The sequence below is a fragment of the Geotrypetes seraphini genome, chromosome 7 (assembly GCF_902459505.1).
Source record: "Geotrypetes seraphini chromosome 7, aGeoSer1.1, whole genome shotgun sequence".
NCBI lineage: Eukaryota > Metazoa > Chordata > Amphibia > Gymnophiona > Dermophiidae > Geotrypetes > Geotrypetes seraphini.
Window position 1 is genome coordinate 14932092 of NC_047090.1, and position 15409 is coordinate 14947500.

The 15409-nt window shown below is 47.9% G+C and overlaps 1 protein-coding gene across 4 annotated transcripts in view; it reads right to left on the bottom strand.

Annotated features, from left to right (window-relative positions):
* Positions 1-484: 484 nt before the first annotated feature.
* The window catches only part of ZFC3H1 (zinc finger C3H1-type containing), a 140127-nt gene continuing 125202 nt past the window's right edge, over positions 485-15409 (bottom strand). For all 4 annotated transcript variants that reach the window (XM_033951935.1, XM_033951933.1, XM_033951932.1 and 1 more), the window contains exons 33-35: positions 15395-15409; positions 1657-1719; positions 485-1520 (exon numbers count right to left, since the gene is read on the bottom strand). The exon at positions 15395-15409 is cut by the window's right edge and continues 25 nt beyond it. In XM_033951935.1, the coding sequence (XP_033807826.1) occupies positions 1383-1520; positions 1657-1719; positions 15395-15409 (216 nt within the window). In that variant the 3' untranslated portion in view covers positions 485-1382. The remainder of the gene's footprint in view (positions 1521-1656; positions 1720-15394) is intronic.

Consider the following 15409-nt stretch of genomic DNA (forward strand, 5'->3'; position numbering starts at 1 on the left):
TTTGATGGAACTATGAAAGTCATGGCCAACAGACTGAAGACAAAAATCATAGCCAAAACCTTTTTTCAAGCATTGCATAATTAAGCAAGGTGACTACCGGTAATACAGCAACAGTCCAGAGAGGTTTGGACAAGTTCCTGGAGGCAAAGTCAATAAAAATTATTAGCTAGGTGGACTGGACAGCCATGCTCATCCCTGAAAAGAGCAATGATCAGCTGATTGGAACCTAGACTATCCACTACTGGAGATAGGTTGCTGGGGCTTGATGAACCCTCGTCTGATCCCAATGTTTCCTAAAAGGTTTATGCTTCCTTATGATATGGTGGAGATAAGCAGGAAATACCCAATTTGCTTTATATCAAAATGGTTTCTGATTTTCCAGAGCAAAGAAAACATTTCCAAATGGCTCCAACAACTCTCTTGCAAACATTCAGCATCTCCTCAAACACACAAAGAATGACAACTACAGATTTTTTTTTAAAAAACTTATATTGAAAATAGTTTTTGCATAAACTGCAATACTACAGAGTAGTATTTCAATACAAACAGCTTCAATTTTTACTGTTCTTTAAACTGTCGAACTTTATTATAAATTAAACTTCTTTACAAAAAAAACAAAAAAAGGAATTGCACATAATATTTGACCACTCAAGTTCTGATGCACTGGCATTTGTGAAAGTATCTTTAGTCTTCAAGTTTAAACAGTCTCTGCAGTGAGTCCAGAATGCAGAAAGTGTAATTAACTCTCAGAGAGCCTTCAAGAGCAACCAAGGCTCAGAGGCTAGGGCAGTTGCATTTTCTTGAAGACCTGCTGATTTCTATTTTAAACCCTGTAATGAAAAACCTCAGGGAAAAAAAAGATTTAATGCACAAATAAAAGAGGGAAAATTCCCCAAAATAGACTACTCGTTTCTATTTGAAACAGTCTGTTGCACTAACCCGCCACCCCCCCCCCCCTCTTAAATATAGATCTCTCAGGTATCAGTGAGCTCGCCAAGTGAATCAGGAAGAGCACAACAGAAAACTTAAAAATAAAATAAAAAGGGGGGTGGGGTGTTAAAAAAAAAAACAAAAAACCAAAACCACATACATACATACACACGCGAAAAAGAATAAACAGCAGCCACTTTCAGGAACCATACTTACGTACATGATGTTACGAGAATCTTGCTGGGCCCAGAAGCAGGCCAACAGAGGAATTCATTTATCCAATGTATAACTGTTTTGAGGTTGGCAGAGAACAAACTGAAAGATCAGCCATGCTGGCCTCCTTTATGGAGACGAGAGCATGGGGGAGGGGGGGAGAATATCAGCCTAATCTCGACGGATCATTCAACTGATTTTTGCCAATTAATAGGATTTAGACTGACTGCACCCAGTGTTCAGCGATTCCTGCTTTCTGCTCTGCAAATGGTTAAATTTAAGGGCTCATCTAGGCTGACGCCAACCTCCTGGCACTTGGAAACTAGTTCTCTCAGGTTATCAGTTTTACCTCCTCCTGATGCTTCAAACAAGAGTTGCTGCAAGAGATGGGGAAGCAGACAAATAAGATTTAGTCAGAGCCTGAGCATCACCACATCTGAGGCTATGGCACATGCAGACGTTAAATAAAAGCTGCAATGAAAAGAAAGAAAAAAAAAATAATGAACACATTACATCTTTCCATAGTGTTGCACACAGAGGTAACTTCTGGAGAGCTCGTTGGTACAAATGGCGGACCTGTAAAATAAATTTCAAAAATGGGAATGGCAAATAAAAGAGTTGCTTAAGAACAGAGCAGCACCAAAACCGTGGAGTGGAGAAATAAAGCAACATATCCCAATCTTTAAACAAACCACATTACTATTAGGGACTTCTCAAGATGCATGCGGAGAAGAGCCCAGCTAACAATCTTGGTCCTAGAGAAAACTGGTATTTTGAGACTTAACAAGCTTTGGTCCATAGTGCTACATACTCGTGGAGGCAGAGCAATGTTCCCTCTAAGGACCGATTGCATGTGAGCAAAACATTTTCTGTTACATTACACCAGAGAAAGAGAAAGCAATGCATGTCCACTTATGCTGTGCAAAATAACAAAAATTGTTAAAAACTGACATATTCCAACCACTATATTACAAATCAACAAATGCAAATAAAAACAAAAAATGGAAAATGATACTATTTTATTGGACTAAGGCCTGGAAGCACTAAACAATCGATAACATCGACTGGATCACTGTTGGCCGATTCTCTGGCCAACTGTAGAAGAGTGATTGATGTAACAAAGAGATTGCATGCAATCCCAAGGGATGGGGCCTTCGGCGTCTGAGCCAATCAGGGCCTTAGGCTCCTTCCCATGCATCACATGGTGCACCGGGGAGGTGAAAGCCTGTCATTTTCGACCGGCAGCCCTTGAAGCTGGAGGGATTGTGTTTCCCTCCAGCTCCCATCTACAAAAGGTACCGGGGGGGGGTGTCAGTGAGTGGGGTCTGGGGGAGCATTCGGTGGCAGGAAGGAGTGGGCATCCTTCCTGCCAATTTTATCTCGTGGAGGGGGAGAGATTCTCGGTTCTGTGCTCATCAGGAAGGGCCGTCATTGGCGGTGGGGGAATATTTTCTTTTTCTGGAACAGATATTTTTTTTCTGATCGCTAAAACTCCTGGCTTTTTTTTTTTGCATAGCCAAGCAATGTTAATGTATCAATCACTTGGCTACTTTCCATGGAGTTTTAGCTAATTTTCTTGTCCGAATTGGAAAATGGGCAATCCACAGGAAAAACACGCAGTGAGCTATTTTATGAAATGAGTTGGTAAAAGCGATCGTCACTAAAGCTGTGAAAACAGGTTTAGTGACGATTGCTGACTTTAGTGCATCTAGCAGTAAATATATTTATAAATTAGCTTTCAGGTCACGTGATGCCATGAGCCTGTGAGGACGCTTCCTTGCTAGCTCCGGGGCTGCCCTATACACCGATCAATAATTGCCTACTCTGCTACTGAATTTGTGGCGATTTCACAGGGTATTAGATCGCTCTGGGTGCATGGACAGATATCTAACCAGATCGAAGGAGTTCATGCACCCGAAATCTGCCCGTAAAGATCGAGACCGAGTGAGGCCGGGGGAGAGGAAAATGGCGGCAAGTCCCGCGGCGGCGGTCTCGAACCTGACTGAGACCGCCCTGAGTGACATAAGGGAGGCGCTGGCCCAGGTACTAGGTCCCAAGCTGGAAATTCTTACGGAGCGAATGTTAAATATTGAAACTCTGCTGGCGGCGGCGACGACACGCACGACCGAGGTGGAACAACGAGTCTCCGAGTTGGAGGATACATCCACGTCTCGGGGAGCAGAGCTTAGTGAGTTGCGGGCGCAGGTTCGGGCGCAGGCAGAGAAACTGGACGATTTGGAGAATCGCTCCAGACGCTCGAACCTGCGCTTGCTGGGTATGCCCGAGACGGTCTCCGACCGCGATTTATTGGGGGTCCTGGAGACCTGGCTGCGAGATGAATTACCGCTCCCGCCCTCGTTGGGGCCTATGCACATTGAACGTGCTCATCGCCTGGGCCGCCGCCATGATCGGGAGACACGACCACGTGTGGTCATCCTGAAGCTCCTCAATTTCAGGCACAAAGTGGAACTGTTACAACTCTATCGTAAGAAAAGGGATGCTTTGAAATATGATGGAAACCTAATTCGCATCAGCCAGGACTTTTCTCAGGCACTGCAAGAACGGAGGCGGCCTTTCTATCCACTTTGTACACAACTCTCTGACCTTCACCTGAGATTTCAATTCAACTATCCGGCTCTGTTGCGTATCTACAGTAATGGAGTCTGGCAGTCCTTTCAATCACCTGAAGCAGCCACTGACTTTATTAAAAAGTTGGAAAACTCCACTCCAGGACAGGCTTGACCCGGATATCTGAGCTCATGTTATTGGGCTGTTTCTGCACCTTAACTGTTATGGCTGCTGGTTTCACTATGTGAGGAAACCCTGGTTTCCATTACGTTTGCTATGTATCTGTTTGCTAGTAGGGGTGGCCCTGGAGGGGGCGTCTTTTGTGACCCGTTTTCTCCCACATGATGGGGGCAGTTGGGAAAGTTGGGGAATTAGGGGGGGGGGATGTTTCTGGGTGGCAGCAGTGGTATTTTGGGGGCACATTATGTTTATTTTACTTTTCTAACTTTGGTTCAGGTATTGTTTGGGCTCTTGTACATTGTGTGACTGGAGTGTGCTTGCATGGTCTAGGGGTGAGGCTGGGCACCCTGGGACCTCCCTTTACTGGCTGGTATCTTTTCTACATCATGAAGAGTGGGGTAAGCCATGGGTGATAGACAGTTCCGTATACTTTCCTGGAATGTATCGGGTATAACATCACCTGCCAAGCGTACAAAAATATTATCACAGTTGAAACATCATTCCGCGGACATCGCTTGTTTACAGGAAACTAGACTCACAGATATAGAACATCAAAAACTGAGGAGGGGTTGGGTGGGGGACGTATACTATGCATCCAGCACGGGGAAGAGGGCAGGGGTGGCCATATTGATTAGAAAGGGCTTACCCTGTACTGTCCAGGTCCTGAGACGGGATCCCACTGGTCGATACTTATTAGTGAAGGTACTCGGACCGGGGGGATCCTTCAGATTATTGGTGGGGTATGGCCCCAATGGGTATCAACATTCTTATTTCCAAAATTTGGTTAACATATGTTTGCAGAATTCGGGTGACCCTCTGATACTGGTGGGAGACCTGAATCAAGTACTGGACCCTGGGGTGGATCGTTCGGGGGGGATAGGACCGACGACTGTGCGACAGACGAAGGGAGTCCCCTATCTGTGTCGTGCTCTGGGGTTGGTGGACCCTTGGAGGTTACTTCACCCCACCGACAGAGATTATACTCATCAATCCAGAGCCCATGGATCTTTTTCCAGAATCGACTATACTCTAATTTCGGAGAGCATGTTTGCTCGGGTCTCGGAGGCTACAATTGGCCCCCTTGAGATCTCTGATCACCATATGATTTGGTTGGACGTGGCGGTGGGGGGTCCCATGAATACCGGGATGGGATGGAGATTTCCTTCGTACCTACATAATGACTCTCATTTTCAGGAATTTCTGTCCGACAGATGGGAGGATTATTGTTCTAATAATGCTCAACATATGGCTCAACCTATATTATTTTGGGAGGCTGCGAAAGCGGTGTTACGTGGGGAAGTGATTGCCTATGTGGCTTCTAGGACCCGGAGAATTGCACAACGTATAGTGCAGCTCGAACGGCAGTCCACACTTTTGAAGCGGGAGTTGTTGCGTGACGCCACAGTGGCGGTCAGAGAGGAGTATACCGCAGCTCTGGCTGAACTGAACTCCCTTATCCATGAGCGGACAAAGAAATTATTATTTTTTCGTAAATATCAATTTTATAAACATGGTAACAAAGCGGGGAAATTGTTAGCATCGATAGCCAAGAGTTGGAAGGGATCCCGATATATTGCTATGATAAAAGAGAGTTCGGGGAAAGTGTTAACATCGGCGGCAGACATTTCCGCCTGTTTTAGGAATTACTTTGCAAACTTTTATGCTTCCCCGGGTCCATATGCTGGACCGGATGTGCAGGATTATTTGGAGGATGCAGGGATGCCCAAATTGTCGGCGGCTCAGATTTCCCGGCTGGGTGCTCCTTTACAGCTTCAGGAAGTGTTACAGGCGATCAAAACACTGAAGCCTTGCACGGCCCCTGGTCCGGACGGATACTCCCCGGAGTTTTACAAGATCCTATCGTCTTCTGTGGGGGGGGGTCTCTTTTGAATTATTACACGGCGGTTCAGTTATGTGGAACTTTCCCGAGGTATGCGAATGAGGCATTGATTACCTTGATCCCGAAACCCGCAAAATCGCCCACTGATATCGAATCTTATAGACCAATTTCACTGTTGAATGTTGACTTAAAAATTTTAGCACGTCTTATGGCAGATAGGCTGGCGGCCCTGTTGCCCACCATCATTGTCCCGGAGCAAGTTGGTTTTGTACGTTCCCGTCAATCGGTAATTAATGTGCGCCGGGTGCTCTTAGCTTACTCTCGAGCTCAACAGGTCAAGTCCCCGGGACTGCTGGTTGGGTTGGACGCGGCAAAAGCCTTTGATAAGGTTTTGTGGCATTATCTATTCCAGGTTTTATCCCATATGGGATTTCCGGATAGTTATATGGCGTGGCTTCGCGCGCTTTATGCTGAGCCTAAAGCATATGTATTGGTTAATGGTGTGCGTTCTACTTCTTTTCCGGTGGGCAGGGGGACGCGTCAGGGATGTCCATTGTCGCCTCTTCTTTTTTTACTGTATTTAGACCCTTTATTGCGGACGTTACAAAAGGATGATGAACTTGTAGGGCTCCCTGAGGGAACATCCCAACTGAGAGTGTTGGCATTTGCGGACGATCTTTTGTTAACGTTGGGCTCTCCTCAACGTTCTCTGCCCCGAGCCCTGGAGCTGCTAGATGAATTTCATTTATATTCTGGATTGGTGCTTAATAAACAGAAGTCCATGGCGTTGCCCACATTGCCTGTGGTACGTCTTGACTGGCAGGGGGACTTTCCTTTACAGTGGGCTTCGTCGCAGCTAACATATTTGGGGGTGGTGATTCCTCAGGACCTGGGCAGGTTGTACTCCATTAATATCACACCCCTGCTTCTTCGTACAAAGACTACGCTGGCGGGTTGGAAGAACCTTCCATTGTCCCTCTCTGGTAGAATAGCATTATACAATATGATATTATTGCCGCAATGGCTCTATAGATTACAAATGTTACCCATTATGTTAACAAGAATGCACCTCTCACAACTAAATTCTTACCTTTCCGCATTTTTATGGCAAGGTAAGAGGGCTAGGATAGCCTTGTCTAAATTGATGTTGCCAAAGTATCGAGGGGGGTGGGGTTTAATGGATATCTCACGATTTGCCCTTGCGTGCCAATTAAGACATATTCATGATTGGTTTTGCAGTACTACTTGGTTTTCTTTGCCTGAGATTGAATGTTTTGCATTTAAACCTTATCATTTTAGTTACCTGTTACATGTTAAGCATTTGCCTGATTTGCCCCCACTGCGTTCACACCCCTTTTTGCAGGTAATGCGCATGGCTTGGAAAAGGTTATGTAAGTTGCTTAACATCTCCTCTGAGACTACACCGTATCTCCCTGTGGTTGGCAACGGGGACTTTCCTCCTGGCTTGGACTCTGCAACTTTCAGACGTTGGAAGTCTTTGGGATTACATTACGTATCCCAGGTGGTGCAGGATACGGGTATGCCGACATCATTTGCTGAACTCCAAACACAGTTCCACGTGCCACCTGGGGACTGGTTTGCTTTTCGACAACTTTGTCACTACGTACATACTTTGACCCCGGTGTCCTTGAAAGAGGAAGTACATTCTGGCCTCCGGGAAGCGCTCGATCTTACTGCTCAAGACCATGTCCCGTTGAAATTTTTTCATAGGTGCTTACGGGACCTATCCGGAGAACTGGACTTGCTTGCTCTTGCTCAAAAATGGTCGGCTGATCTTCAAGTGCCTATCTCTGATGATGTCCTCCGTAGGGGCCTTCGGGTGGGGAACGACCCTACGCTATCCGCAATTGAGAAGGAGCGAAATTACAAATTTTTATTGAGAGCGTTTTACCCCCCCAAGAGAGCTATGACTATGGGGATTAGCGCGACTTCTGGCTGTGGAAAGTGTGCACACCCTATGGCTTCTTTCGGACATATGTTCTGGACATGCCCCTTGGTGTCTACTTTCTGGATAACCGTGGTGTCTGCAGTGGCGGAGCTTTGGGGATGCTCCTGGAGAATGCACCCCACCTTTCTCTTTACTTTACAAATTCGTTTTCATCCCCCTAAACAGGGGTGTGCGCTTTTCCTCAGAAAGACAATCCTCATGGGCAGGAAATGTATACTGATGCAATGGCTTTCGCCTCAATCTCCTTCTCTGCAACAGTGGAGGTCCTTAATGTTGCAGCAAATGTTGTTGGAACGCAGGGATATTGTGGACTTGACATCAAAAAAGGGTAGGCTGTTCCGCCAATGCTGGTACCCCTTTAGTTTAACATTTGTCTCGCCTATTCAACATCAACTTTGGGATGTATGCCCTGTATAACATTACTCTATTTTGGTATTTTTTTTACTGTTTTGCTTTTACTGCTGCTGCTGCCCGGGTGGGGGGGGGGGTTGGGAGGGGTTAGGGAGGCTGGGAGGGTTGGGATTTGGGAATGTTTTGAGAATCATCAAAATGTGCTTGTCTTTTCTCTGTTGGATTTGACTTACTGTTTCAATAAAAACACCTTATACATAAATTAGCTTTCAGATGCCGATTCGGAGACCGTCTGCACCGCATGATGCGAGATTCTGGGTTCCGCTAACAAAATAGGCATGGAAGCAGAAACCGGAGGTATCGGTGCCGAGAGTGTCGACGCCGACAACAGAGGCTGCTCAACCAACGGTACCGTATGCTCAGACCGGACCGGGGTTGGAAGGTTCAGTGCCAGCAGAGCAAGGAGAAGATGTTGCAACTGCTCTTGAAGCTGGACCTGCAGGATAGCCGCAATGCGGTCATCCAAGGAAGGCACCGGTACCGCTTTCTTTTTCTTCGGTACCTGTGGTGCTGCTCGACGCTCGGGAGATGAGGAGGCCGATGATGTGGCACTCACCTCAATGGGAGCGGAGCGCTTACGGGGGCGCCTCGAGGCCGGCAGGACTGGGCTCACTGAAGGATCGGCAGGAGGACGCTCCAGGGAAGAGGAAGGCTTCTTAGCCGGCTTACCTGGGGGATGCGACACCAGAGGAAGTTCCGGCGGTGTCGAAAGAGTTGGTGCCGATTTAGAAGGGGCAGCCGACGTCGGAGTGGATATCGATGGTTCCATCCCGGCACCGAAGAGAAGTCGTTGTTGGATTTGGCGGTTCTTCAAGGTGCGCTTTTTGAGAGAAGCGCAACGGGTGTTGTGATCCGGACCCAGGCACTGAAGGCACCAGTTGTGGGGGTCGGTCAAAGAGATGGGTCGCGCACACCGCTGACACTTCTTGAAACCTACCTGCGGGGGCATGAAGGTGAACCCGGCCTCCGCTAAATCGAAGGCAGAGGCTTCGATTGTGCCAACAGGCACCGCCGGGGTGAAGCGAAGAAAAGATCGAAAAAACAAAAGAATTAGTATTTTTTTTTAACACTAAACGAAAAGGAGGAAGAAAAAACTTCCTGACAGAAAAAACGCGCGAATGGGAAGGCAAGAAGGATTTTCAACAGCCGTAGAAAAAAACGCGTCTTCTTAGCTCCACGGAAACTAAGAAACTGGGGACTGCGCGCCTCCGTCGGGCGGGTAGGCACTCGCGCATGCGCGGTGCGGCCTGCTGGAACTTTCTAAGTTCTTAGAGTGCAATCACTCTAAAATTGTCCGTACCGGGGCTCCGTCGGTGCCGTCACCCATCAGTTAAGAATATGCTGCCTGCTTGTCCTGGGATAAATATATTTTTCAATTAGCTTTCAGATGCCAAAACTTCCTTACTCAGGTTAGGACAGTATACTACTATTATGGCATCCTGCCTAACCTGAGGAAGGAGGTTTTGGTCTCTAAAGTTAGTCAAAAAGGTATTAAAATTAATCCAATAAGATAGCACCTTATTTCCATTTTCTATTTTTACTTAACATTTATTAATGTGTTATCCTAAACTAAAAATAAAATTATTATTTTTTTCTACCTTTGTTGTCTGGCTATTTACTTTTTTTCTGTTGTGATGGTGGTTTTTGTTTTCCTCATCGTGCCAGGATTTCCAACCCATGTCAGTTTTTTCTCTTCCTTTTCCTTTCAGCTTTCTTCAATTTTCTGCCTCTGTCCAGATTAAATTTTTTCTTACTAGCCAATCCTCGATTTCCCTTTTTTATTGTGTCTGCCTACAGCTTGCTACCTCTTTCACTCACCCTGGCTCTATTTCACATCCTCTTACTAACTCTATTCTCTTCCCCCATCCAACATATGCCCTCTCTCCCCTCCCCACTTCCATCACCATTTGTCCCTCTCGCCTCCCCCCATTTCTAGCATATGCCCCCTCTCTCCTCCCCATGTCCATCCAGCATGTACCCCTCTGTCCTCTCTACTTCCATTCAATGTATCCTTTTACCCTCCACCACTTCCTTCCAGTATGTGTCCCTCTGCCCCCACCCACTTCCATCCAATATGCGAGCCCTCTTCCTCATCCTTTGAACTCTGACATCCATTCCATTCAACAAGTCCAGCACTGCTTCATTCTTGCCTCCCGCAGGTCCAACAGCACCTCTTTGTTACCCCACCGGAATGCAAACACACAAGTTGGCAAGTGCAGCACCAAATACAGGCTGTTTCTGGGTCAGCCCCACCAGGGCCTTCCTTATAGAAACATAGAAGATGACGGCAGAAAAGGGCTACAGTCCATCAAGTCTGCCCACTCTGCTTACCCACCCCCTGTCTATGCCTTAATGACCCAATTTCCTTATCTTGACCCTCGTAGAGATCCCACATGGGTATCCCATTTATTCTTAAAGTCTGGCACGCTGTCTGCCTCGATCACCTGCACTGGAAGCTTGTTCCAATGATCAACCACTCTCTCTGTGAAGAAATACTTTCTGGTGTCGCCATGAAATTTTCCGCCCCTGAGTTTGAGCGGGTGCCCTCTTGTGGCCGAGGGTCCCTTGAGAAAGAAAATATCATCTTCCACTTCGACATGTCCCGTGAGGTATTTAAATGTTTCGATCATGTCTCCCCTCTCCCTAAGTTCCTCGAGAGTGTAGAGCTGCAATTTGTTCAGTCTCTCTTCGTACGAGAGACCCTTGAGCCCAGAGATCATCCTGGTGGCCTTCCACTGAACTGATTCAATTCTGCGCACATCTTTACTGTAATGTGGCCTCCAGAATTGCACACAGTACTCCAGATGAGGTCTCACCATGGCCCTGTACAACGGCATTATGACTTCAGACTTTCGGCTGACGAAACTTCTACTGATACAACCCAATATCTTCCTTCTCCACTTGATTGGCAGTTTTCATGTCTGCACTGATGATTACTCCTAAATCTCGTTCTGCTGAAGTCCTAGTTAAAGTTTCTCCGTTCAAGAAGTACGTCCTGCATGGATTTCCGCTTCCGAGGTGCATGACCTTACATTTCTTAGCATTGAAGCCTAGCTGCCAGGTTGAGGACCAACTTTCCAATGTAAGCAGGTCCTGCGCCATATAATTCTGTAAACTGCATTCACTTACTATATTACATAGTTTGGCGTCATCGGCGAATAGTGTTATTTTACCTTGAAGCCCTTGAGTCAGATCCCCTATGAATATGTTGAAAAGGAGTGGACCGAGCCCTGCGGCACTCCACTGGTCACCTCCGATGATTTAGATAGGGTACCATTAACCACCACCCTCTGAAGTCTGCCATGTCTCGCCCATGACGCACTTCCTGCGATCTGGGCCAGTCTGGAAACAGCCTGTATTTGGTGTTGCTTGTACTGGCAATTTGCCATGCGTGTTTGCATACCGGCAGGAAAAGGGATGATGAAGAGGTGCTGGAGGGTAGCAGCAGTGAGAAAGCAGAAAAGTGGTGTCTCCGGTGCTTAGGCTGCGCAGTGACCCAGAACAGCTGCACAGCCTCTTATTGGGAAGCACCTGGTCAAGCAGAATAGAGGGAACATTTTTGCAGAGTATTAAATCCTTCCATAACTAAAAGGCCAAGAAACAATCCAAAGAGGACCTCTCTAGACCAGAAGTGGTATCTCAAAAGTGGTTTGGAAAGTGCAACTACCACACAGGTCTGTTCATCATGCAATAATTTAGGGTCACTTTGGAGAGGGAGGCATGGATGCTTATCTACACTTGGAAACCCATTAAGAGTTCTGTCAGCTGTTTATAATGGATATAAACAATATTTTCACACTAGAAAGGACAATCACCTTATTAACCAGAAGGGTACCACTACCACAGGGGATTCAACACATCTCCAACTAAAGTAAATGAATTTCAAATGGTGGGAGAAACAGCTCCACCAGCTGAAGCATTTAATAATGATATAGTGGTACATTCTGGTTAAGAAGACTGATTTTTTTAAACTGGCAGACTGGATGGGCCATTTGGCCTTTATCTGCCATCATGTTTCTATGTTTCTTATGGGTTTCTTAGCCTGTTGACTGTATCTGGTGGGCATCAACTTAAAGTCCCCTAATGCAGGGATCTCAAAGTCCCTCCTTGAGGGCCGCAATCCAGTCAGGTTTTCAGGATTTCCCCAATGAATATGCATGAGATCTATTTGCATGCACTGCTTTCAATGCATATTCATCGGGGAAATCCTGAAAACCTGACTGGATTGCGGCCCTCAAGGAGGGACTTTGAGATCCCTGCCCTAATGCAAGCACTGTGCAGAAACATGCTGAGCATCTGATATGTTCATGGATAATTAGAAGATTTAAGGATTTGTTCATGCATATTATATTTCACTAGGTGTATTTAATAAAATTATCCCATCTACCAAATTGAGTTTTTTAAACTACCGTATTTTCTCGCATATAACGCACGCGTTATACGTGGTTTTTACGTACCGCGCATACCCTCGCACGGTATACGCGTGAGCGCGTTGTACAAAATTTTTTTTACATAGTTCCCCCCCCGACGTCCGATTCACCCCCCACAGGACCGCTCGCACCCCCACCCGGAAGGACCGCTCGCACGCACCCCCACCCCGAAGGACCGCTCGCACGCACTCCCACCCGCACCCGCACCCCCACAGCCTCCCGACCCCCCCCCCATCATGTAGAAGCTCCTACCGGTGTCCTGCTGCTTCCTCTTGGCGGTCCCGACACCCGACACGATCGGGGCAAGAGGGAGCTCAAGCCCTCTTGCCCCAGCCAACCGCGGCACCCCCGACACGATCGGGGCAAGAGGGAGCTCAAGCCCTCTTGCCCCCCCGACTCCCCGACACAATCGGGGCAAAAGGGAGCCCAAGCCCTCTTGCCCCGCCGACTCCCCAACTTACCGACAATATCGGGCCAGGAGGGAGCCCAAGTCCTCCTGGCCCTGGCGACCCCCCCCCCCGCTAGTTGTTCGGGCCAGGAGGGAACCCAAACCCTCCTGGCCACGGCGACCCCCTTCCCCACCCCGCACTACATTACGGGCAGGAGGGATCCCAGGCCCTCCTGCCCTCGACGCAAACCCCCCTCCCCCAACGACCGCCCCCCCAAGAACCTCCGACCGCCCCCCCCAGCCGACCCGCGACCCCCCTGGCCGACCCCCACTACACCCCCACCTCCCTTCCCCGTACCTTGTGCCCAAGGCCCCGCCCCCAGGAGGGACCTAAGGCTCCCGGGCCTATTCTGATTGGCCCAGGCGCCTTAGGCCCCACCAGTAGGCGGAGCTTTGGGACGGATGGGCCAATCCGGCCTCATTCCGTCGTTGGCTGCCTGCCGGACAGGCGGGTTTGGCTCCCGTCTGTCCGGCTAACTACACAAAGGTACGGGGAAGGGGGGTGGGGGTGTCGTGGGGGTCGGCCAGGGGGGTCACGGGTCGGCTGGGGGGGCGGTCGGAGGTTCTTGGGGGGGCGGTCGTTGGGAGGGGGGTTTGCGTCGAGGGCAGGAGGGCCTGGGATCCCTCCTGCCCGTAATGTAGTGCGGGGTGGGGGTAGGGGGTCGCGTGGCCAGGAGGGTTTGGCCTCCCTTCTAGCCCGAACAACTAGCGGGGGGGGGGTCGCCAGGGCCAGGAGGACTTGGGCTCCCTCCTGGCCCGATATTGTCAGGGAGTTGGGGAGTCGGGGGGGGCAAGAGGGCTTGAGCTCCCTCTTGCCCCGATCGTGTCGGGTGTGCCGCGGTTGGCTGGGGCAAGAGGGCTTGAGCTCCCTCTTGCCCCGATCGTGTCGGGGAGTCGGGACCGCCAAGAGGAAGCAGCAGGACACCGGTAGGAGCTTCTACATGATGGGGGGAAGTCGGGAGCCTGTGGGGGTGCGAGCGGTCCTTCAGGGTGGGGGTGCGGGTGGGAGTGCGTGCGAGCGGTCCTTCAGGGTGCGGGTGCGTGCGAGCGGTCCTTCGCGGTGGGGGTTCGAGCGGTCCTGCGGGGGGGGGGGGGGGGGGGGGTGAATCGGACGTCGGTGGGGGCATCAGGCTTTCAGGGTGGGGACAGGACATCAAGGGGGAGAGTCGGGGCAGGCGAAAGGAGAGTCGGGGTGGCCAGAGGAAAGTCGGGGTGGGCGAAAGGAGAGTCGGGCAGCATGCGCGGTATACAGGTGTGCGCGGTATATAAAAATTTCTGTTTTTCGCGCGCTATACCCGTGTGCGCGTTTTACACGGGTGCGCGTTATCTACGTGAAAATACGGTAAATGTCTCTAATTTGTGGTACTGTGTTATATTTAAAGGATCCCTTAGACCAGGGATAGGGAACTCCAGTCCTCGAAAGCCATATTCCAGTCGGGTTTTCAGGATTTCCCCAATGAATATGCATTGAAAGCAGTGCATGCAAATAGATCTCATGCATATTCATTGGGGAAATCCTGAAAACCAGACTGGAATACGGCTCTCGAGGACCGGAGTTCCCTACCTCTGCTTTAGACAAATATAAAAGACGTCTTTTTAAAATTATGACAGGTACAGCTAAAAAAATTGATTACACGAAATTGGAAAAATTGGGACCAACTTAACTTTACATTCTGGTAGGCAAATTTATGTTTAATCTATAAATATGAGAAAATGAATGCTGATTTGTCAGGGAACACAAAAAATTTCAAATTAATATGGGGCTCATTGATATCTTTTGTAGAATTATTATAGTTTGTTTTTGTTGACTTATTATTTGCATATCAGGGGAAGGGGAGGGTAGGAATATAGATGAATTCTTATCTTTCCTGAGGGTTTGGGAGGGGGAGGGTATTTTTTGGGGTTCTGATAACAGTATCTAAATGTTTAATATATGGATAGGACATAATTGTTATAGGGTATTTATTATAAGTTCTGAGAACCAATGGATAATTTGATTGATAATGTGTGGTAGGAGGGGAGGGATATTACTCTGTTTAAGTCATGTAAGGATATTAAGTGTTTAACGTGTAAATTTTTTCTTGACTGTTTTCACTTACTGAAAGTGTTAAAATGAATAAAGAATTTACAAAAACAAAACAAAACTAAATGTCTATAATTTATTCCCATTGTTCTTCTTGTATTTCTAAATTAAAAATACACTTAGTTCTCCAGTATGTGTGAGGTTGATGAATCAGCTTTGCCTATATTTCAGTGGATTTTCATTTTGTGCAAATATTCAGTGGTTCCTGTTTTATCATTTCATGTTTACAACAGTATTCCATAAGCTGATGAACCATATTTCAAATTAAAGAGAACGGTTAATCTTTTTTTTTTTTTTTTAAAGTAAAAGCATGCCTACATACCTCTCGCTGTCCCTT